The sequence below is a fragment of the Herpailurus yagouaroundi genome, unplaced genomic scaffold, assembly GCF_014898765.1.
Source record: "Herpailurus yagouaroundi ecotype Mexico unplaced genomic scaffold, PumYag 100, whole genome shotgun sequence".
NCBI lineage: Eukaryota > Metazoa > Chordata > Mammalia > Carnivora > Felidae > Herpailurus > Herpailurus yagouaroundi.
The window spans coordinates 84,101,407-84,125,117 of NW_024412391.1; the positions used below are offsets into that span (position 1 = coordinate 84,101,407).

General features: G+C 37.2%; 2 protein-coding genes across 6 annotated transcripts in view; one reads left to right on the forward strand and one right to left on the reverse strand.

Moving 5' to 3' along the window:
* The window catches only part of CBLL1 (Cbl proto-oncogene like 1), a 19,724-nt gene extending 4,176 nt beyond the window's left edge, over positions 1-15,548 (forward strand). For 3 of the 5 annotated variants that reach the window (XM_040472940.1, XM_040472943.1, XM_040472942.1), the window contains exons 2-6: positions 2,214-2,381; positions 5,637-5,737; positions 6,391-6,474; positions 9,162-9,235; positions 11,995-15,548. In XM_040472940.1, the coding sequence (XP_040328874.1) occupies positions 2,214-2,381; positions 5,637-5,737; positions 6,391-6,474; positions 9,162-9,235; positions 11,995-13,030 (1,463 nt within the window). In that variant the 3' untranslated portion in view covers positions 13,031-15,548. The remainder of the gene's footprint in view (positions 1-2,213; positions 2,382-5,636; positions 5,738-6,390; positions 6,475-9,161; positions 9,236-11,994) is intronic. The other 2 variants (XM_040472941.1, XM_040472944.1) reach the window with 1 other exon arrangement.
* Positions 15,549-20,582: 5,034 nt separating this feature from the next.
* The window catches only part of SLC26A3 (solute carrier family 26 member 3), a 47,619-nt gene continuing 44,490 nt past the window's right edge, over positions 20,583-23,711 (reverse strand). The window contains exon 21 of the mRNA XM_040472939.1: positions 20,583-20,924. Coding sequence (XP_040328873.1) covers positions 20,901-20,924 — 24 coding nt within the window. The 3' untranslated portion in view covers positions 20,583-20,900. The remainder of the gene's footprint in view (positions 20,925-23,711) is intronic.

Genomic DNA, 23,711 nt, shown 5'->3' on the forward strand with positions numbered 1-23,711 from the left:
TATTTATTTATTTATTTATTTATTCAATGTTTATTTATTTTTGGGACAGAGAGAGACAGAGCATGAACGGGGGAGGGGCAGAGAGAGAGGGAGACACAGAATCGGAAACAGGCTCCAGGCTCTGAGCCATCAGCCCAGAGCCCGACGCGGGGCTCGAACTCACGGACCGCGAGATCGTGACCTGGCTGAAGTCGGACGCTTAACCGACTGCGCCACCCAGGCGCCCCCAAAAAAAGTATTTAAAAAATAAAAATAAATGACTAGTTATGTCTTCAGTTCTCTTTTTTTGTGTAACAGTATCCATGGACTTTTATGGTTATGGGCTTTTTGTTTTAGTTGACATATTCAAAAAGAAATTGTGCTGTATTTTCTGATTTTTTAATAAAAAAAAAAAAAAAAAGACAAACCCAGAATGATATCACTATTGAATGCTGTACTTTGTTTATGGACTTGCAATCTGAGAGGTAGGTGGCAAGGTGTTAAAGGGCAGAGGACTCCTGAAAGTCGTGGTAGGCTAAGCAAGCAACTGTTGTGATCTCAACTGCTCAAGGTGGAGGGAAAGGATTTGCAGTGATGAAGTGTTGGTATTTTGGTCATTCGCCTAGTTGTAAAACCATTGAGTCCTAATATCAGAAGGAAAGCATTGAACTGTCAACTGTCTGTCTACATCAGCTTGCTTTGTTCATTTATTGAAAAATCAGGAATACATTTTGAGCAAAAAATATCCATCCTTTGGCTATTACATTGCTTGTAGGTACTTTTACATAAGTAACTAGAAGAAAGCAGATGAAATACATTACTCAGCTTGGTTTAATACATTTGGTGAAGTGCTGAAAGTTGATCCAGTTGGGTTTATCCTAACTCAAGATTTTAGCTACCCATATACTTCCTTTCCATGAATTTTTTCTTTGAGGATTAGCTATTGTAAAAGTAATAGTAGAAAGTAGACTGAAAGATATTTAAATTAATCATTAAGAATTAAATTATTATTTTGAATTAAAATTATTTTGAATTAAAAAAATAATTGTTCAGGAAGAGTGCAAACTGATGTGAATTTAACATGTGTCTGTAAACCTAGTAGCATTGGAGAGGAGGTCATTAGTACTAGGTTACTGCTTTCAGATTTGGCTTTACTGAATGTAATGTGGACAGTGGGCCTATCAATCTTGGTTGCATTATCTCCTGCAGGGACAGTTCATTCAGTATGTCATATTTAAAATGTTACTATTTTTAAAAATTATTTTATTTGCATTTCCTATTTTGGGACATTTCCCTTTGTGTCTTTGGTGGGTAAAAGTGAATATTTTCTGTATTATAATATTTTGTCATAGACTTGAAAAAAAAAGAGACTGTTAACCTTCAAATGGAGTCAGTCCTATGAAATAATCCTCCTGTTACTCATGGGAAATGAGTTAATAGCTAATAACAAGGAGGGCCTTAGAAAGTGTCCCTTGTTTAGATCTAGTTGAATTACAGAAACCTTGCATCCTTCTAAACTCTATTTTTCCATTACGATGCAGCTTAGAATAAAACACTCACATGTATATATCTATAAAGGTTGTAGCCCAAATACATCATTGTGTGCTTCTGCTACTAAACAGTGTAATAATCTTTACTATTCCTGAATACTTTTTAGAAAAGCTGTTTTACACTTACGGAATAATCACTTTCCTTAAAACTAATTTCATTTTCAATGCATTACTTTTTTAATTTTGCTGTGGTCACTGTTAGTTTTTTGTTTGTTTTATTGATTGTCCTGATGTAGATTCACTTTTCTAACTTAACAAGTGTTTTGTGTGCTTGTTGGAGATGTGGATGGTTTTCTTTCTTTTCCTCCTCCTTCCTTTTATTTATTTTTTTAAAAAAAAATCTCTTATAGTTCAAGACAGAAGTTCTTGGGCTTATAAAGGTTTTATGTTTTTGTAAACTCTTCTGGAATCATGGAAATTTTTATTGTCTACTTTTAGAGAGAGGTTCTGTAGTTTTTGCCAACTCTTTAAAGGGTTCCATCTCAAAAAACATTGCTTTAAGGGTTTATCTAGTATAGAGAAAATTAATGCTTAAACATATATAATATAATATTTAAAATCAGAGCCCAGATATTCAGCCCTTGATAATGTTGGATATGTTACTTTAATACCTGTAGCAGAATCATCTTCAAAAAGGAAAACTGAAAGAAATTACAACTTTTTTTTTTTTTTTTTCTGACGTAGACAATGAGTTACAAGGCACTAATAGTTCTGGATCATTGGGTGGTCTTGATGTTCGAAGACGAATTCCTATAAAGCTTATCTCCAAACAAGGGAACAAAGCCAAAACTGCACCTCGAACTCCAAGGACTATAAACAGGATGCCTGCAAAGGCTCCACCTGGTGATGAAGGTAATTTGTTTAAACTGACAGATCCAAAAGTCTATTGTATCTGATTCCACCAAATATTCCATGTGGTCTTATTTATTTAAGATCTTTTTATCTTACTGTTTCATTTTTCATGCACTTTTCTCTTGCTGTATAATATTTTTGGTTTTTCTTTCGTTATTGAAAGTAACACTGCCTATCATTAAAAAAAAAACAAAAACCTAAATAACATTTCAGAGAGCAAAATATTAAAAGTGAAATTTGTCTCCCTACCTTGACAATACTGTACCAAAATAATTTCTTTTACAACTTTTTTATAGTAACTTTTTAATATATAACTGCCCTTTTTTCATGTAAGATGCAATTAAAATTTTGCCTTATCAGTGTGTACAGTTGTAGTCATTTAAGAAAATAAGCTTAGGTATTTCATTTATAGATATACTGTAATGTATCGAGAATTTTTCTGATTTTTTTTGCTGTTAAAAACAATGCTGCAGGAAATATCCTTGTACATATAGCTTAGCATGTACGCTTGGTGTTGAATTTAAACTTTGCATGAATTTGGGTATTTTACAGCTTGATGGTATCCATCTGTACATCTTAGAATTTAACAGATATTGTCAAATGGCTCTGAAAAAAAACATCCATTTATATTTCCACACACTAATATTGGGACTATTAACCTTTAAAAATTTTCGTTTTGATACACATTTCTTTAATTATGAATGGAGTTATGTGGATATCTTTACATAGTATCGGTTATTTCTTTTGCCTAGGGTCTACCTGTTCATATCTTTTAACCATTTTTTTCTGTATTGTAGTCTTTCTCTTGATTTTTCTGAGTTCTTTACAAATTATTAAATTGGCTCTTTGTCACATATTGTGTATATTCACCATTTGTCTTTTGCACTTTATATATCCAATTTTTATTGTGGTGAAGTTTGAAGATTTTGTGTCATCAGATATCCAATCCAGTCTTCTGTTATGACTTCTGGGTTTTATAAAATTCTTAGAAGGGCCTTTTTTCTATTTCATGAACAGAAAATAATTTTCCCATTTTACCCGTTAGTATAGGGTCAGCAAACTATGGCCTGTGGACCAAATCCAGCCCTGTTTTTGTAAAGATTTTTTGGAACACAGCCATGCCCATTCATTTAAGTACTGTTTATGACTGCTTTCACACTATAATGGCATAGTTGAGTAATTGCAAGAGACCATATGGCCTACACAGCCTAAAATATTTACTAATCTAGCTTTCTACAGAAAAAGTTAGCTGATCCCTGCTGTGGGACATTTATGGACGTGTATTTGGTTATTTAAAAAAAAAAAAAGTGGAGTCTGGCTCTATTTATTTTTTCTCTAAAACAGCTAGCTATTTGTCTTAACCATTGAATAATCTGTCTTTTCTGTGCTGAATAAGAATCCCACTATTATCCTACATTAAAGGCCTAAAAGTATTTATGTCAATTTCTAGATTTTCCCTTCTATTCCAGCAATCTATCTATTTTTCTTTTTGGAATAAAAATGTTTTAATTATACCTCATTTTATGGTTCCTTTTATTGTAGGGTATCTCTCCAAGTTCATTTGAAATCACATGTTCTAAATCGTGGTGGTAGTAACTTAGGGCGATTGCTGCACTCTTCATAACGTAGGGTGCCCTTTCTTTGATCTTTTTGTTTCTTTTAATAATTTTTAAAAAGTACACAGTAATGTGCAAGTACATTCTTGTTATCATAATCCAAACAAGGCAAAAAAGCTAAAATCCCCCTTCTTTCTTTTTCCTCTCAGATATCCCCTCATTCCCTTCCCTCTCATCCCCCAAGCTTACACCCCTTTCTAGAGGGAACTACTATTACCAATTTCTCTTTTAAGAGAACAAACTGAGGCTGGAGATAACTTTTGATTACTTTTGATTCAACTAATTCGGGTAAAAAATAATAAGTGATTGGTGTTTTTTCTAGGCAGATAAAAATAGGGAGATGTGGGTACTAATATGGTATTATACAATTATACATGTATACTTTAATGGTGGGAGTGCAGGTTGAACAACTTCGAAAAATGATTACTGAGCTCCTCATTTTGTTGGCTGTTGTTCAACACAATAACTCAGCATTTTAGATAAGAAGAACTGATCTTCCTTATTTTGAATTTTAGATGACAGAAGCTTTTTATAAGGTATAAATGGGCCATACAAGAGGCGAGGGTCACTCATTTGTAACTTTTAAGAATACTCCTTGAACTGTATACTTTGTATTGGAGACGATTAGTGCACTGGGAAAGTCTTGCTTCCCTGTATTTGTGTGTATGTCCATATGTACATCCATACACAGGTACTGTAATTTAGCCACGTGGGTAAAGTTAAAACTTGTGCGCTTGGTCTACGCTGTTTACCAGTTCTAGGGCCTAAAGAGTCATGAGAAGCCTGGCATTTTGGAGGGATAGATTTGCCTTCTCACCTTTACTTTAGGTAATTGGATTCTACCAAGAATTACCATTGGACTGTCCATTGGTTTTCTCTTCTTTTGTATGAGATGAGATGCTTACCATCAAGGTTAGAGAAATTGAGCCCATATGATCTTCATAATTTTATTGATACATATAGTGGAGAGGAGGATACTTGTGACTAGATATGATATGGCTTCTGCTGTTTGGGTGATCAACCAGAGAGAGGTTTTAATTGAAAAGATGAAGTATGAATATGTCCTTATTTCTAAAATCAGTTTCAGTTTTAAGACTGAAGGAGAGGATACCTAATTTGCTTAGTTGTAAAAAGAAAAACCTGCAGAATTCTTTATATTTTCATCATATGCTTTTGGCAATAAAATCAGCCTCTTGCAGCATGATACCACTTTTGTAGGTAGATTACAGTAAGTGATCAGTATCTTAAAAGTTTGTGCGGCAAGTGTGACGATGGTAATTAGTAAAGGTTTATACTAGAGAGAGTTTGGTGAATTAATAAGAGCACTTGAATGGGACTGAAGTGTTCTGAAGTCTGTTCCTGGCTCTCGCACAATCTGTGTATTGAGTTACTATAGGTCTCCATACTGCAGTATTCCCAACTATAAAATAAGAGGGTTGGAGTAGATGGTTGCCAAGATCATTTCTAGCTGATGTTATAATGACTTAAACTAGTCTTGATTATCTTGTCCTTAGAAGAGCTTTGAAAGGCATCAGATGGGCTTTTGGGTGAATAGGTCTGTGATGCCATGTACATGTACTTCCAAAATGAAATTTAGGATTTGAAAAGTTTCTTTTCTCAGAACACTTTCTTTTCTCAGAAGGATTTGATTATAATGAAGAAGAACGGTATGACTGTAAAGGGGGCGAACTGTTTGGAAATCAGCGAAGATTTCCTGGACACCTTTTTTGGGACTTCCAGGTAAAACTAAAAATAAAAAAATTTATTAGAACAGCAAAATACTTTATTTTATTATATAAAAAAATATTTTCTTTAATGTTTATTTTTGAGAGAGAGACAGAGACAGAGAGTGGAGGGGTGGGGGCAGAGAGAGAAAGAGACACAGAATCTGAAGGAGGCTCCAGGCTCCGAGCTGTCAGTACAAAGCCCGACACGGGGCTCGACTCACAGACCGCGAGATCACGACCTGAGCCAAAGTCAGGTGCTCAACTGACTGAGCCACCCAGGCACCCCAGAACGGCAAAATACTTTAAATATTTTATTAGAATAATCAGAATACTTAAAGAATGGTATGAACTTTTATTACAGCTATTATGCTTTTTTTAAGCACACTCAAATCATCTGTTTATTAATGCCCTGTTTCCACTATTTTCAAAAATAATTTGAAATAATTTTCAGTAAAGTCAAGTAAAATCAATAACCGTAAACATTAGAAAAAAGAAACTAATGGGGGCACAGCTAATCATGTGGAATATGTGGGAATTATGCCAAGAAACCTTTATTTCTCATTGTATTAACAACTTTTATAAAATACTAACCAATTCATTGCAAAAATTATAAGTACAATTTTTAGAGATGCTTAAAAAGAAAATTTTAATTATATCATTCAACAGATAAACATCTTAGGTGAAAAGGATGATACGCCAGTTCATTTCTGTGACAAGTGTGGATTGCCTATTAAAATCTATGGGCGAATGGTAAGTATAACTAAATTAAATGTTTTAGTAAATGTAAACTTTTGTGTAGAGATGAGATTCTGAAATTTAAGTAGGTGGGTTTATCACTGTTTAATGACTAAGTTTGTGACATTTTAATTAAGTATGGAATAGCCAAGGGAAATTTGGGGATACCATGCATTTAATATAATTATCTTGACAAATTCTTGAATTGCTTGAAAATTAACTAACTTCTGAAAACGAATTTCTTTGGACTGTTTGATACATGTTAGTGGATATTTATTCTGGTTTATTAAGGAAAAATTGTTTTCTTGTTAAACAGCAAAGTCAGTTACTTGTTTCCGAAGGCTATAATTTTTAATGTAAAACTAATAATACTAATAATTCAAATAGAATTGAATTCTAATCATTAAAAACAATTATAACTGTAGTTGTAATTTTATAGTAATTTTGACATATCCTCCTTTAAGAGATAGTTTTGTATTTGTATTTGAAAAAAATTGAATTCAGTAACGTCTGCCTGGTAGAGGGCATGGATCGGGCCCTCTTGCTTTGCTGTGTAGCGTAGCTAAATAAGAGTAATGGACTATGAGTTTTAAAATGGTCTAACATCATTTTACTGTGTTCTTCTGATTTATTTTTAGATTTTTATAAGTTCATTAACTGCCAGGGAAGAATGCTACTCACATTAAATGTAGGAGGTGTCTGTTATTTCACTGCTTTGACACAGTTTCAGGAGGAACAGGAAAAGATAGAACATGGTTATGGTATTCTTCTTTGGGAGTTTTCTTTTAATTATTTTTTTTACTTTTTACTTTATAAATTTTTATTGAAGTATGATTGACCTATAATATTAAATTAGTTTTGGGTGTACAACATAGTGATACGACAATTATGTACATTACACTGTGCTCACCGTGATAAGTGTGGTTACCGTCTTTCATTTCAGCATACAAAGTTACTACAATGTAATCGACTGTATTTTCTATGCTGTACTTTTCATTCCTGTGACTTCCCTGTTTTATAACTGGAAGCTTGTACCTCTTAATCACCTTCACTTTTGCCTCCCGCCCTAGTATGTTCTCTGTATTTATGACTGTTTCTCTTTTTGTTGTTGTTGTTGTGTTTGTTTTGTTTCTTGGGTTCCACATATAAGTGAAATCATATGGTATTTGTCTTTCTCTGCCTGACTGACTTTACTTAGCATAACACCCTCTATGTTCATCCATGTCATAAATGGCAAGATTTCATTCTTTTTTATGGCTAAGTAATATTCCATCGTGTATATGTACTGCATCTTTTTTTTCTTGGCTATTATAATATGCTGCAATAATGGTGCATATACTTTTTTTGAATTAGTGTTTTTGTTTTCCTCAGGTAAATTCCCAGAAGTGGAATTACTGAATTGTATGGTACTTCAATTTTTAGTTTTTTTGAGGAACTTTCATACTGTTTTCCATAGTGGCTGCAGCAATTTACATTCCAACCAATAGTGCGTGAGGGTTCTTTTTTTCCCCCACATCTTGGCCAACATGTTTCTCTTGTCTTTTTGATACTAACCATTCAGACGGATGTGAGGTGATACTTCATTGTGGTTTTGATTTGCTTTTCTCTGATTAGTGATACTGAGCGTCTTTTCATGTACCTGTTGGCCATCTGTATGTCTTCTTTGGAAAAATGTTTATTCAGGTCCTCTGCCCATTTTTTAATCTGATTATTTGGGCATGGGGGGTTTGGTGTTGAATTGTATGAGTTCTTTATATATCTTAGGTATTAAGCCCTAATTGAATATATCATTTGCAAATATCTTCTCCCATTCAGTAGGTTGTCTTTTCATTTTGTTAATGGTTTCCATTGCTTTTGTTTTCCTTGCCTGAGGAGACATCTGGAAAAACGTTATTAACTTTGCTAAGAGATTGCTGCGTATGTTTTCTTTTAGGAATTTTATGGTTTCAAGTCATACATGTACGTCCTTAATCCATTTTGAGTTTATTTTGTGTATGGTGTGAGAAAGTGGTCCAGTTTCATTCTTTTACATGTAGCTCTTCAGTTTTCTCAACACCATTTACTGAAGAGACTGCCTTTTCCGTATTGTTTATTCTTACCTCCTTTGTCGTAGATTAATTGACTGTATATGCATGGGTTTATTTCTGGGCTCTCAATTCGGTTTCATTAATCTGTGTCTGTTTTTGTGCCAGTACCATACTGTTTTGATCACTATAGCTTTATAGTATAGTTTGAAAGCTGGGATTGTGGTACCTCTAGCTTTGTTCTTTCTTAAGATTGCTTTGACTATTTGGGGTCTTTTGTGGTTCCATATAAACGTTAGGATTTTGTGTTCTAGTTCTGTGAAAAACTGCAATGAATCTGTAGATTGCTTTGGATAGTGTGGGCTTCTTCAGGAGCTTTACCTCTATAGGAACCACAGATGATGAAATTCATAGCATTTATACTTCGAGAAATGTAAGCAGATGCATACGTATATATTTATTGGGGGAAAGCGAAATATTTCATTATATCTCAAAGGGCTCTGTTACTGAAAAAAGGTTAATTGTTGCTTTTCTGTAATTAGTACTTAATAAATGTTTATCATAGTGAGCAATTCTCAGGTGCCTTTTATGTCCAGGTTACTGTGCTTACAGTTATTTTTTATGGAAATAGTTTAAGTTGTTCTAGTATGCTTAACTGTAATATGTCTCTGTTCACAGATTCCGTGCAAGCATGTGTTTTGCTATGACTGTGCAATTTTACATGAAAAAAAAGGAGATAAGATGTGTCCAGGGTAAGGTTATTAGTAGCTTTATTTTCATTTTTATTTTTTTAACATTTTTATTTATTTTTGAGAGACAGAGCACGAGCACGAGCGGGAGAGGGGCAGAGAGAGAAGGAGACACAGAATCCGAAGCAGGCTCCAGGTTCCGAGCTGTCAGCACAGAGCCTGAAGCGGGGCTCGAACCCACAAACTGCGAGATCATGACCTGAGCTGAAGTCGGACACTCAACCGACTGAGCCACCGAGGCGCCCTATTAGTAGATTTTTAAATAATAAAAGTTTGTGATGTAATGAATTGGTAAAGATCAGAGTATGATGTAAGTCAGCAGCAGGATATCAAATATGTAGACATGGCTAACCTTTCTTTGTGAGCCTAGAGTTGGCTTTAGCCTTCTCCTTAGGATAGGGCTAGGTAGCTATTATCTGAGTGTTCACATTAGCCCAAACAAATACATGTGTCATCACAAAATTAGTGTTATAAACCAAAACAATTGTTTTGTTTTGTTTCTCTGATGGGACACTAGAGAGGTAGTATCAAGCAGCGATTGGAATTACAATTCCTGGCTTCAGATCCCTAGTCTGCCGCTTATTAGCTGTGTGACAGATTGTTTCTTCATCTGTAAAATGGAGTTAATAAATAGCATCTACGTCTCTGTGTTGTTAGAACTAAACTAGTAGGTCCATACATCTATATTTATAGTACCTAGCATATAATAAGTACTAGGTAAGTATAAGCTCTTATGTACTACCTGCAAATCTTATTATTTATGTCTTGAGTATGTCTTAGGACACCATCATGGTATTGGCTCAGACAAGTTATAAAGATCTAGAGGTATTGGTTGATACTGATCCAGTTCGGTATGGTCTTGAAAGATCCAGGATAACTTTTTATACCAGTTTAGAACCCCTGATAGAAGACTTGAGAAAGCTTTGAGACCAACTTCCTTGGAACAGTTGTAGACTTCTGAGATTCCTTATGACCTGTGTCAGAAGCTATCCCAAGATTTGTAGTATGGGTTGATAACACGATTATGGATACTTACAAGGGATGATTTCTTTTTATGGTGTAGGAAGATTGGCGTCACTGAGAGAGAGAGAGAGGATGGTTCAATAAGTGTTCTAATGGTAACATGGAAAAGGGAATTTAGTTTTCAAGATATTGAAAGTAACTCCAGTAAGCACCTCACTGGTCGGCACTTAGCTATTTGAGAACATAAGCCTATCTGGCTCAACCGACTCAGATCAGGAAGTGAAGAAATGGCAACCCAAGTTGATATAAATATTATATACTGTTGCTTTTAAACACCACCCAAAAGAAAGTGTCTTACATTCCTGTTACCGTGGAGACCTTTCTGAGTTTACAGCATATTAGAAGCAAACAAATGAGAACTGTGCCAAATGGCCACTAAAGGGAAGCCTGCTAGTCTCAAGGAGTGCCAGCCTTACAGCAAGGGTGAAAATAGAGACACAGCTCAAACTCAGGAATATAGAGCCATTTAACATAGTCTCAGATGACCTGATACACATATTCCGTGATAATAGCCTATATCCATGCATATGTAGTGATTCCATGCTTAACTAGTGATTCGGTTCTGCCACTTTCATTGTTTTCAGTTATCCCAAGGATATTCTTTTAAGTAGGGCAAAGTAGATAAAAAACAAAAACAAAAAAACATTGTTAGAGTACATATTTTAACCCATATTGCAGATGAAGAAATAAACAGATTAAATGACTTCTCCAAGATTACAGAGCCAGCACTTGGTCCCCGTTCTTCTGATTCCTGGTTCAGTCCTCTTTCCACTATTTCAAAAGACTCTAGGGGTGCCTGGGTGGCGCAGTCGGTTGGGCGTCCGACTTCGGCCAGGTCACGATCTCGCGGTCCGTGGGTTCGAGCCCCGCGTCGGGCTCTGGGCTGATGGCTCAGAGCCTGGAGCCTGTTTCCGATTCTGTGTCTCCCTCTCTCTCTGCCCCTCCCCCGTTCATGCTCTGTCTCTCTCTGTCACAAAAATAAATAAATGTTGAAAAAAAAAATTTAAAAAAAAAACAAAAACAAAAGACTCTAAAGGCAAGTGTGGATTAAATATAGTGAGAAAGAGTTATAATTTTGACCCTGAGTCATTAAAATGCTGAGTTAAATTTAGTGCTTACAGTTTAGAAAGGAGGGGGTCATACTTTTTTGTAGTAAAATTGTCTGATAATTCTTCCCTAAGGGACTCCTGATAGTCAGGGTTTGAATTTAAATAGTTTGCGTTGCTTAATGTCAAGAACCCTGTCGATGAGGATGATCTTACACATTTTTGCAGTCCTTGCAGCGTCTTTTACTTCGTATTGTTCGCTCAGCAAATCCTTGTTGCTCCGTAAATACTGTACAAGTTTGAATTCCATGACTATGACAGACCTTTGGTTCATCGTTTCTGGCTGTTTTTGCAAATGGATGCAAAGCATAGAGTTTGTTTGAGACAATCAGATAATTCTGTGTCTTAGGAACAATAGGTCTTTTCTTAAAACATACTCTTGTTTGATAAACAACTTTTAATTTTTACTTGTATGGAGAGTTTCAAGGTCGGTAGAAGGGTGGATGCTTAACGTGAAGCCAACAGACCACAGAGTGGCAGTGATTAAAGGTTCACTTACGGTCCCTGCAACTTGTAATTGTGAACTTTTGCAGTTCCCACAACAGATTTCAAGAACAGGCGTATCTGTGAGAGTTTGTGCAGTATTTTTCTGGTCTGCTTTTAGTAAATCCGTTTTTTCCCCTTCTCGTTCAGCTGTAGTGACCCCGTTCAGCGGATTGAGCAGTGTACGCGAGGTTCTCTCTTCATGTGTAGCATTGTTCAAGGGTGCAAGAGAACCTACCTGTCTCAGAGAGACTTACAGGCGCATATCAACCACCGCCACATGAGAGCTGGAAAACCTGTTCCCCGTGCTTCACTTGAAAACGTCCATCCTCCTATCGCCCCACCACCAGCTGAAATCCCTGATCGTTTTATAATGCCGCCAGACAAGCACCACATGAGCCATATTCCGCCAAAGCAGCACATCATGATGCCGCCACCTCCATTGCAGCACGTGCCACACGAGCACTATAACCAGCCACACGAGGATATCCGTGCTCCGCCAGCAGAATTGGCCATGGCTCCACCTCCTCCTCGTTCGGTCAGTCAGGAAACCTTTCGTATTTCAACAAGAAAACACAGCAATTTAATAACTGTCCCTATTCAGGATGACTCCAATTCAGGTGCTAGAGAACCACCACCTCCTGCCCCAGCACCTGCTCACCACCATCCTGAATATCAGGGCCAACCAGTGGTCTCGCACCCTCATCATATTATGCCTCCACAGCAACATTACGCACCCCCCCCACCTCCTCCACCACCAATAAGCCATCCAATGCCACATCCTCCCCAGGCCACAGGGACTCCTCACTTGGTTTATAGCCAAGCTCCACCTCCACCAATGACCTCTGCTCCACCACCAATAACCCCTCCCCCCGGACATATTATTGCCCAGATGCCACCTTATATGAATCATCCTCCTCCAGGACCTCCCCCGCCTCAGCACGGCGGCCCACCTGTAACTGCACCCCCTCCTCACCATTATAATCCTAACTCTCTACCCCAGTTCACTGAAGATCAAGGAACTCTGAGCCCTCCATTTACACAACCAGGAGGAATGAGTCCTGGTATATGGCCTGCACCAAGAGGGCCACCTCCTCCTCCACGAATGCAGGGTCCGCCTTCTCAAACCCCACTTCCTGGACCACATCATCCAGATCAGACAAGATATAGACCGTATTACCAATGATTAATAGTGCTTTGAACTGAAGATATGATGAGGAGGAAAAAAAACAACAAAAACTTATGTATAGTCAATCTTTTAATTAAGCTTTGACTGTTCTGGGAAGGAGAAGCACTCTTCCTGAGGTGACCGTAAAACACGTAGGGTCTTGTCTCTTAAAAATGGTTTTAAATCTTGACCTTAGGATCGATTTCAAGTACTATACTGTAGTGCAGATAAGTGGCTCAGTTGAGCACAGCTATATTTTAACAACTTTGTTCCCCTAGTGTGGTAAATTGACCCAGAGGTGACCATTTGTAAAGAATTTGGGAAGACTTTTTCATTGTTCCACTTTCAAAAATAGTGCTTTTGTTCAATCCAGTGTTCAGTTTTTCTTGTGATACATTTTGTTAACCTGTGTAAAAGGATTAAATTTCAAAATGGTTGTAAAAATGCTATTTTTATGTGAATTTAAGTGCAGCCACATACTGTTTTTTAAAAACCATATGTTTTACCACTAATTTCCCAAAGTTACAATAAAATCCTAAAAGTAAAAATCTACTAGAATTTACTGTAAGGCAGACTGTTAAGTGGTAGAGAATTATTTCACATTTTAGGCACTGAAAGTTTGAGGTATATTAAGTATATAATGCACTTCACTTGGATGCCTTTTCATTTTTAGGCAGCCTCAGGAGCACCAAAATACATTGGAATTCCAGTACTAAGATATTTTGATGTTCATAACATTAAAAGGCATTAGAAATTCTTTGGGAAGATCTGGCCAAAGTAATTGACTCTACAGGCTCCAAGCTATTGGGGGATACTGTTACTCATTAACGTTTTTTCCTGAATGGTTGGAATCACATGATGCACCACATTTACTAATCTTACGTAACATTATTTTATAGAACTGTTTAAATTGTGTTCTCTAGATAAAGTGTTCTACTCTGCTCATTGTCTCAAACTAAGTATTTAGGGCTGAATAGACTTTATGTAATTCCTCATTTCGTGGTGGAGTTGGATCCTGTGCTCTAGGTGGGTTCTTGTTTATTGGGTTTTTAAAGTACAATTTGAACGCCGTAGAGGAATATTGTATTAATGAGGGACATTCTTGTAATCACAGACTTGCATTGCTCAGGTTTCATTACTGTGTGATAAGGTTTTTTTTCTCTAACTTGAAATTTTAAGACTATAATTTCCTGTTCCTTTTATGGGTTAAGCAGTATGAAACTGGGAACATTTTAAAATGGAGTCACCAGTGAAGACTACCAGATGATTTTGTTTGTATTGGAGAAAAGTAACGACTAAATTGTGATTTTCAGAGCTTTATAACGTGCCTTTAGAGTCAGCATTTGCATTATAGGGGCTTGCTACAGTCCAGCTAAGATGACCACTTACATTTTATATGGAACTCATGTGTGTATAAATCAACATTCTTAGGGTATGGTCCTATATCCTTTGAGTAAACCCCTGTGAAGTATTTCCTCCCCCCTAAAATGGTGCATAATATAAAAATGAAAAACGTAGTATGCAGATGTCATTTATTAAATAGTTTGTAGTGCGTACATTTAGAACATTTCTTTTTGACAAAGGGTGAGCTGATGGCTAATTTACCATTGGATTCTGTCAGACACAGGCAAAACAGTTTCTCGTCTTGCATAATGAGATGCAGAGTTGTCTCTGAACTTAGAGCTGAAGTTAGAGATAGGCGAAATGATTATTTCAACCTTGACCGGCCGGAAATAACTAAGACGCTTTTTTTTTTTTTTTTTTTAAGTTGAGTGATTTTTCACATCTAGCAATTTGAGAGTCCAGTGTTAATGCAATATATCTAGTGAGAAATTCTTGTTACTAGGAGCATGGGAGTGAAATAAGAAATAGTATGAACTGGTGGTGGTGAGTGCTTCTATCATTACTGTAGGTACTTGGACTGGTGCAAACTTGATTCCTTTTCATGCCCCTATTTAGGAGCTGTTAAAATATTACTGTTAAAAATCCAATACCATTCTTTGTTTCTTGTGATAAGAAAATAGCCAAATTCCTTTTAGGGCTTCTCAACTGTTTATGAGGAGCGCTCCTGTTTTTATTGAAATTCACTAGAGTCGAATGTGGTATGAAACCACTTAGCCTATGTATTGGACAAAATAATTAGTATCATGATAAACTTCCACATGTTTAAGAGAATTCTCGTAGACTTTTTAAAAAATGATTTATTTTCAGTTAGGTTTAAAAAATACGTGTTATGCAGGGAGGCAGATCAGATGAATGTGTTGTAGCAGACAAAATTTTTAAATGGCGTTAGACTTGAATTCATCCAGTTATTGTTTGAATGAGGGTTGGTGGGTAGAAGGATAACAAAATTACTGTTAGTGTTTATTTCCTCAAGGAAAAAGATGTGAATCCCAGCCTTATTTCAGGGAAGCCTTTGAAGCTATGATGGACATAAGTCTAAATTAAATGTATGTATGTTTCATTATATTGCTCTTAAGACTACTGAGGTGGCAGTTTAATTCTTAAAAACAATAAAATGGAAGCATAAATACTATTTTGCCTAGGTGGATTTTTACCTACTGATGACACATTTGGGAGAATGCAAAATTTTCTGTGTGTCTGTGTCGGTACAACTTTTACAGTAAAATTAGCTTCACTTTTGTTGAGATTGAAACCAGCAAGTCGAATGTTAGTGTTTCTTCAGTGGCGTGCCCGTTCACAATATAACCTAGTATTTGGGAAATATCAGTTGCAAAAACCATAAGAAACTATATCTGTTTTGCCCTGTAAAAATCATTTGCTCAAAATCATGGTGTAAATACTAACTAGATACCACTGATGTAAATCGAAAAGACATTTGAACGTATTTTTAAACTCACAATTAAGTGACTTTATGAGATATACAGAGCTGCTGACTTCTGTTCTAACATACTGGAAGGGTATCCTACCTCTTTTTTTGAAAAGTCCTATAGTCCTTCCTATGTCATGAAAATTTTGGAGAGGTTCTATGTTATAAGTACAGTTGACCCTGAACAACGTGAGAATTCGGGGTGCTGGCCCCCCTGCACAGATGAAAATCCATGTATAACTTTTGACTCACTGAAAACTTTAATAATAGCCTGATAACGTAGTTGATTAGTACATCTTATATATATTTATATGTATCCTACGCTGTATTCTTACCATGAAGCTAGAAAAGGTGTTACTAAAAGTTCTAACGAAGAGAAAATACAGTTCTGTGTAGAAAAACACTCCGTGTATAAGTAAGTGGACCCGTGCAATTCAAACCCCTGTTGTTCAAGGGTCAGCTGTACAGGGAAAAAAATCACAAGTACCAAGAACAAAAAATATATTTTTCTAATTATTAGATTAGCCACCAAATATTGATGTCAATTGAGGAAGTTTTACATAATCATACTCTATTTTGACCAAAGTAGATTTGTGTTTCTTCACTGGTTTGTAACTAATCTGTTAAATTTTGGCCTAGAAACTTAGGTAGCATTTACTTATTACAATATATGCACAGTCTAATAAAGCAATATTGGATATACTTCACTTCAAGGGGACAGAGAGAGAAGCCAGTGAAAATACTTGATAGTGATAACTAATAAAAACATTTGGATTTTCAAACATTTTTTGTTTTGATTCATGCCCCTTCAGTTTTCTACCATTGAGGGGAAAAGTGCTAAGACAATTCCGAGGGCAAGATTTTAGTGTTAAAAGCTTGATTTTCCCATCTCCCTATCTTTAAGAATTAAGACTTTTTAGGCAGTACAGAATCCCACAACTGAAATGAACAATGCTAGGTCATGGGTTTAGGTCTCACACTTGGGCAGGACCATGTCTTAAAAATTTTGGTATTTTGAAATGTTAATCGATTCTGGTACTCCGAATACTCCGTTTCTATTCCAAGTAGTTGTAAGCACCAACTTCATGTTGCATTAAGCCCATTTCTATTAATCTTCCTTTAAAATTGTTCTCCTTTTGCCTTCAGAGTGAAAGATTGTGCTCCCTTTTACTTTTCTTCCCAAGTGTTAACTTTGAAAACTTAAAATCTTTTGTTTTAAAATTGGCACTTCAGTTACGTAAGTAATAAATCTCTTGGGGGAAGCGTAATACGTTAATGCTACGAATAAAGCTATAGATCCCCTTGCATTGAATATTTCCCTTCCAGAAATAAGTAGTTATAATTTTGGTGTATGTTATCAGTAATCAGTTACAGAGCTGATAACTAAGTAGGCTCCATGCTCTGGTTTAGCATCCTAATTCATGGGAAATGGGAGTACTTCATGACCGATACCTCATAAACATATGAGCACATACCATGTGGGATATAAATCATTCACTCATGCACTCATTCGTTCAGGTATGTGCCAGCATTCTAAGCACCTGGGGTTCACAAGTCTTTAGAGATGGACGATCAACAAATTTCATTAAGTTACCTAACATGTTAGGAGTACGATAAAATCCTATGGCATGAAGGAAAAATAAGGATAATGGGGTGGAAGGAGGTTCGCAGTTTTAATTAGTGAGGTCTGGGTAGAATCCACTGAAGAGATGACATTTGACCCACGATTTGAAGTGGGTGAGAGTTAGCCATGTAGGTAACCGGGGGCAGACTTTTCTAAGCAGACATAGTCTGTAAAAGTCTTAAAATGGGGGCTGCACCTGGCACATTTGGGGACCAGCAAGGAAATGGGAATGGAATGAGTGAGATGAGCAGGAAGAGGAGGTCAGAGGTAATAACAGAGGGAATGAGATCACAGGCTTTCTGGGCCATCGTAAACTTTGACCTTACTCTGATCTGGGAAGCCATCCTGGGATTCTGAGCAAAGGTGTGGAATGATCTGGCTCTTTTTAGGAGGATTATTCTGGCTGTGTGTTTGGAACAGATGAAGAAGGTAAAGATAGGCCAGTCAGAGGACTTTAATAATTTACACAAGAGATGATGGTGGTACTTGTGGAAGGATAAATATGTAAGATAATAAGTATATATTATAATGTAATAAATTTATGTATATCAATTAAGCACTTACTATATGTGAGATACGGGTATCCACTGATGAACAAAATAGATATGGTCACTGACCTATAGAAGCTTACATTTTAGCTCTTCTAGGAATTGTTCTTGGTAGTCATTCCTAAATTTTCCTCAAAAAACTTCTTAAATTCTTTTCCAAAGGATAGTGGCCAGAAAAAAAGGGAATTACATTGGAAAATGGATTACAAAAGTACACATACATGTACAGCCATAATGCAAGCGAAATATTAAGTTTATTTGATTCTGGACATTCCCGTTTCCTAAAAGCTCTTCTGGGTACATTTTCAACGTGCAGTACTGAATTACCGACTTTGAAACAAATCTGTAGAACACAGCTATATTGTTCCTGAGTTTAGTCCTGCCTTAGGCTAGATCGGTGTTTAGACAGGTGTTCATTTGTTTTGTGAGGTAATATTTCCTAATGATTAAGAGCCTGGCTCTGGAGTTGGACCGTCTAGACTGAATTCGGGCTCTCCCACCTGCAACTACATAACGGACTAATAACTTACCCTCCTTGGACCTTGATTTATTTTGTTTTTCCCCAAAATGGGGTTAAACCTAGTACCTACCTTATGCGGTCTATTTGGAGAATTAAAGGAATTGATTCTAGATCTATTTTAAGGGTAGAGACAGTAGAATATCCTGACAGATTTTTCAACCTGAGCAGCTAGAAGGATGGAGTTGGCGTTAGCCGGGGTGGAAAAGATGCTGGGAAAGCAGATTAGGGGGAGAAGGTCAGTAGATCAGTTTTGACATGTAGACGTCCAGGTGAAGATGGCAGAAAATGAATTAACGGTTCCTGTTGTCTGTCCTTTGTGCAGTGTAAAGCCAAGCTTGCATTTAAAGCCTCTCATTTGCATCTCTAAGTGGTAAGCTACTGCATTTAGATAAGAATGTGTATCAAATACTTAAATAATTATTGGCAAAAAATTTTAAGGATAAACCGGCACGTTATTAGCTTCAAGCTTTCTTAATTTCAGTAATGTATCTGTCTCTTCCCAAGCTGTTCTGTCTCCTGGTTGCAGTACTGGGTATCTTCTCCCCTTCAGTCTTGCTCTGATTTATGTCGCTTTTATTTTTTATCTTCCAACATGATCTCTTGGCCTCTTCCTAAATCAGGGATCAGATTTTTGTACCAATTTCCAATAATTGCTTTTAGGCAGGCAAGTAAAGGCCGAGTGCCACATATACCCAGAGCATATCCACCTTAGAGGCCTAGGGAGAAAAAAACATTTAAGGGTGGGGATAAGGGAACCTCTAAGATGTTAAGGTTGAATAGGCTGAAATGGGGGCACCATGCTTGGAGTGCTCCATGGCTCTTTGGTTAGCGAGAACGGTGTGAAGAGTACCTTTACTTGGGAAAATGCAGACATCAGCCACGATCCCGTGTGGGGCTTTGGCCCCACCCCCAAATGATGGATGAAATGGGTTTATGTTTCCAATTCCTATTCCCTGACCTCTACAGAAAAAGAGCTCTTAATCTGACATTCATGGAGTATCCTGTACAAACGCATCATATATAAATCATGTTTAAAATGTGTGTGTGTTTCCCTAAAGTCTGCAGGGCGCAGGAAGCTCTATAAGGTATGCATGACTCAGAAATTTAAGAAACGTGCCTTCAAAGAGTGCTTACGTTCCAGTTTTTAAGACTAGCTATGTAAATAAATTTTGTTTTACCTTACTGTAATTGGTTTAAGTCTAATAGACAAGCCCTTTCAGTAAAGACAGTAATAAAGAGTGGGAGGGAGCTTTGACAATAAACCTTCAGAGGCGAGATCTAGAACAATTGGGATTTCCCCATTGACAAAGTTATTTTTTACAAAGTTACAAAATTATCTGTTACATAAAATAAATACAAATTTGTACCGAGAACAATGCCAGCAAAACAGAGAAGCGGGTATGCGGAATCTTCTTCTCTAGCCAAATTGAGCTCTAGAGTGATTATTCTGCCCTGTGTGTTACAAATAATGACCAGCAGTGGAGGAAAAAGTCAAACTGGGTCCTACCATCTTTTCTTTTCTCTAAGACTGGAAAGAACTGTTTACCCATCATGTTTTCTGTTCGTTTTTCACCTTCTTGCCTTTTCATTTTATATCTTCATTAGCTTATACAATTTGCATACTACCAGGTGGAAGAAAAGGACTTGCCTCCAAAGCTTAGTATAGTTACAGATATGACATTAGAAGGATTGTGTCAAAGTCTGGATAGGGGGTTGTTGAGTGCGTTAAAAAGCTATAGTGATAATCACAAACTCTGGGCAAAGTTAAGGATCACTGCAGAAGTTTTAGACGATTCTCATGTGGCAGGTTTCCAGCCAGACCTCTACCAAGGGGACCCACAACAAGCATATTCCAGAAAGCTACCAAATTTAACAAAACAAGACATATCCACTGTACAATGGAATTTTTTTAAATGGAGATATATCAGTATGAACTGTATACAGTTCTGTATAAACTGTATACAGCATGAACTGTATACAGTATGAACTGTATATAGTATGAATTTATACAATATGAACTGTATAAATTACGAGATTCAAAGCAGTGGTGTAAATACAGTGCAAAACATATGCATGAGGGTATAGTGACCTGGAGGGAAATCTGTCAGTGCTATAAAAATACATATAAACAAAAAATTGTCTTCCTTTGAGAAATCTACAAGATAAAAAATTGAGAGTATTTACAAAATTTTATACTAGATAGGTGAAAAATATATGATGCTAGAACAATCTCGTTCCAAAGTCTGAAACATAATTCTGAGTAAAAATATTCCTCATACAATGTATGAACTTATCAATAACTTTCTGGGTATAAGGTTGTTCTTTATGTGACAGTCAGATGAGGGTCCTTCCGAGTTATGTGTTGATTAGAATTTTGTTTCAACTGGTACCTGGAAGAAGATAGAAAGTTCTTGTTTTAAAAGATTTGTTAATTTCTATCCCTTTCAATAATCCCATCTTGTATTTATAGTCCATTTTATTAAAATTAAGACCTAGAATTTATCAGAGTCATTGACAAATTTTTCATCTTGATTTTTTAAAATTTAAAATGTTTTTGTTTATTTTTGAAAGAGACAGAGTGTGATCGGGGGAGGTGCAAGGAGAGAGGGAGACACAGAATCTGAAGCAGGCTCCAGGCTCCGAACTGTCAGTACAGAGCCCGATGTGGGGCTTGAACCCATGAACTGTGAGATCATGACCTGAGCTGAAGTAGGATACTTAACCGACTGAGCTACCCAGGTGCCCCTCGTCTTGAATTTTAATGATCATGTACCTTCCATTGCAACTTGGCTCATATAGACCCATGGGATACCATGTTGTGATATGTGTATCTTTCAAAGGCCTGATTTAACTTAATCATCAATATAATGGTTGTAGCAATATATTTCCTTCACAACTGTTTCAGAGGCCACACAAGCTCCAAGGGGCTATGTGTACTGGCTTTCAGCTTTTCTGTGAATCACCACTGATGACCTTATTTATCTTCCTCTAAGTGATGAGGTAGGGAATTGGTGTTAAATTTTTTGTTTGTTAGTTTTAATATGGGAAACAGGTACAGGATGGTACCGACCACATTCTGCTAGACAGTTAGTTCTGAAGCTTTGATCAGGTTGCAGGTTGGGGTGCCTGGGTGGCTCAGTCAGTTAAGCAGCCAACTTCGGTTCAGGTCCTAATCCCATGGTTTGTGAGTTCGAGCCCCTCGCCAGACTCTGTGCTGACAGCTCGGAGCCTGGAGCCTGCTTCAGATTCTGTCCCCCCCACCGCCCCACCCTCTCTGGCTCTCACTCTCTGTCCCTCCCCTGCTCGCACTCTGTCTCTCTCTCTCTCTCAAAACTGAATAAATGGTAAAAAAAAAAAAAAAAAAAAAAAAAAAAAAAAAAAAAAAAAAAAAAAATTAAATAAATAAATAAAAAGTAAAACTTGGTAACAATTCTGAATCCAGCCATTGGGGAGAGGATTTCTAGTAAGGCTCTCCTTGTAGGGGGCTCAGGCAAAGTGCCACATGTGGATTTCTCTAGAATGCAGCCATGAGAAACATGGCTGGTTAGAAACATGACTGGTGCTCTTGGATGCTGGGCTCTGGGCTCTCGCTGAGACCTGTCTAGCTTCTGGGATGGCTTTTTCATAGAACCTTTTTCTATTTGACATAATTTTTTTTTTTTTTTTTTTTGAGAGAGAGAGAGAGAGAAAGCGCACATGTGAGTAGGGGAGGGGCAAAGAGAGTCTCAAGCAGACTTCATGCTGTCAGCACAGAGCCTGAAGTGGGGCTCAATTTCATGAACCACAAAGTCGTGACCTGAACCAAAATCGAGATTTGGATGCTTACCCGACTGAGCCACCCAGGCGCCCCTATTTGACATAACTTCCAATAATGGTCTCGGGTTATTTTATGAAATATACTTCTTCATTTCTTTTTTTTTTTTTTTTTAATTTTTTTTTCAACGTTTATTTTTGGGACAGAGAGAGACAGAGCATGAACGGGGGAGGAGCAGAGAGAGAGGGAGACACAGAATCGGAAACAGGCTCCAGGCTCTGAGCCATCAGCCCAGAGCCCGACGCGGGGCTCGAACTCACGGACCGCGAGATCGTGACCTGGCTGAAGTCGGACGCTTAACCGACTGCGCCACCTAGGCGCCCCCTATACTTCTTCATTTCTAATGTAAATTCCTTTTTTTCTTTTCTTCTTTGTTCAAATAAGAGAAACACCACCAGCCACCTCCCATACTTGAAGAGAATCATTAGATTCTTTCTTAGGACCCTAATTCCATTAGTCTTTCACCAAAGGATAGAGCCAGTATGGCCTGGTGAGTAGAGCCCAGGTCTTGGCATCAGACAGATCTTGGTTCACTTGTTGCTGTCACTTTGGTGTGTGACCTTAAGCAAATTAGTTAAGCTCTCTGAGCCCTTCCTAATTTTCTCATTTATGAAATGAAGATATCTTCTTTGCGTATTGTTGTAAGATATGAGATATTGAATGTAAACTGCCAGGTACCTGACCTGGAGCAGATACCCATTTTGACTTGTGATTCTGGTTTTACCAAACTGGAGACATTTCCTTAAAGGACTGAATATTCTAGAAATGAATGTTCTAAAATGAAATAGAACTATTCAGTTAAGTGACTTGACAAATCTTTCTAATAAGGAAGGAGAGGAACCTCACTTTCATTGCTGCACTGGGCCCTGTGCTAGGGACTTCCTGGGTGCATCTGGGAGTCAGGAAGTGGGTATTGGCTTCTCAGCACCCTCACTAATTCATCTGTAAGTGGAAACAGCATCCCTTTCTCTGCCCCAAGCCTAGAATAAGATTTTAGTTGTAAGTACTTTAAAAACAAAGAGATCGGGGCGCCTGGGTGGCTCAGTCGGTTAAGCGTCCGACATCAGCCAGGTCACGATCTCGCGGTCCGGGAGTTCGAGCCCCGCGTCAGGCTCTGGGCTGATGGCTCAGAGCCTGGAGCCTATTTCCGATTCTGTGTCTCCCTCTCTCTCTGCTCCTCCCCCGTTCATGCTCTGTCTCTCTCTGTCCCAAAAATAAATAAAAAACGTTGAAAAAAAAATTAAAAAAAAAATAAATAAAATAAAATAAAAACAAAGAGATCTTTCTCTATATGATCAATATTGCACTAAAAGAGATCTAATATTATTTTCTATCCTTTTTTGTCCTGTCTGAGTTTATTCCT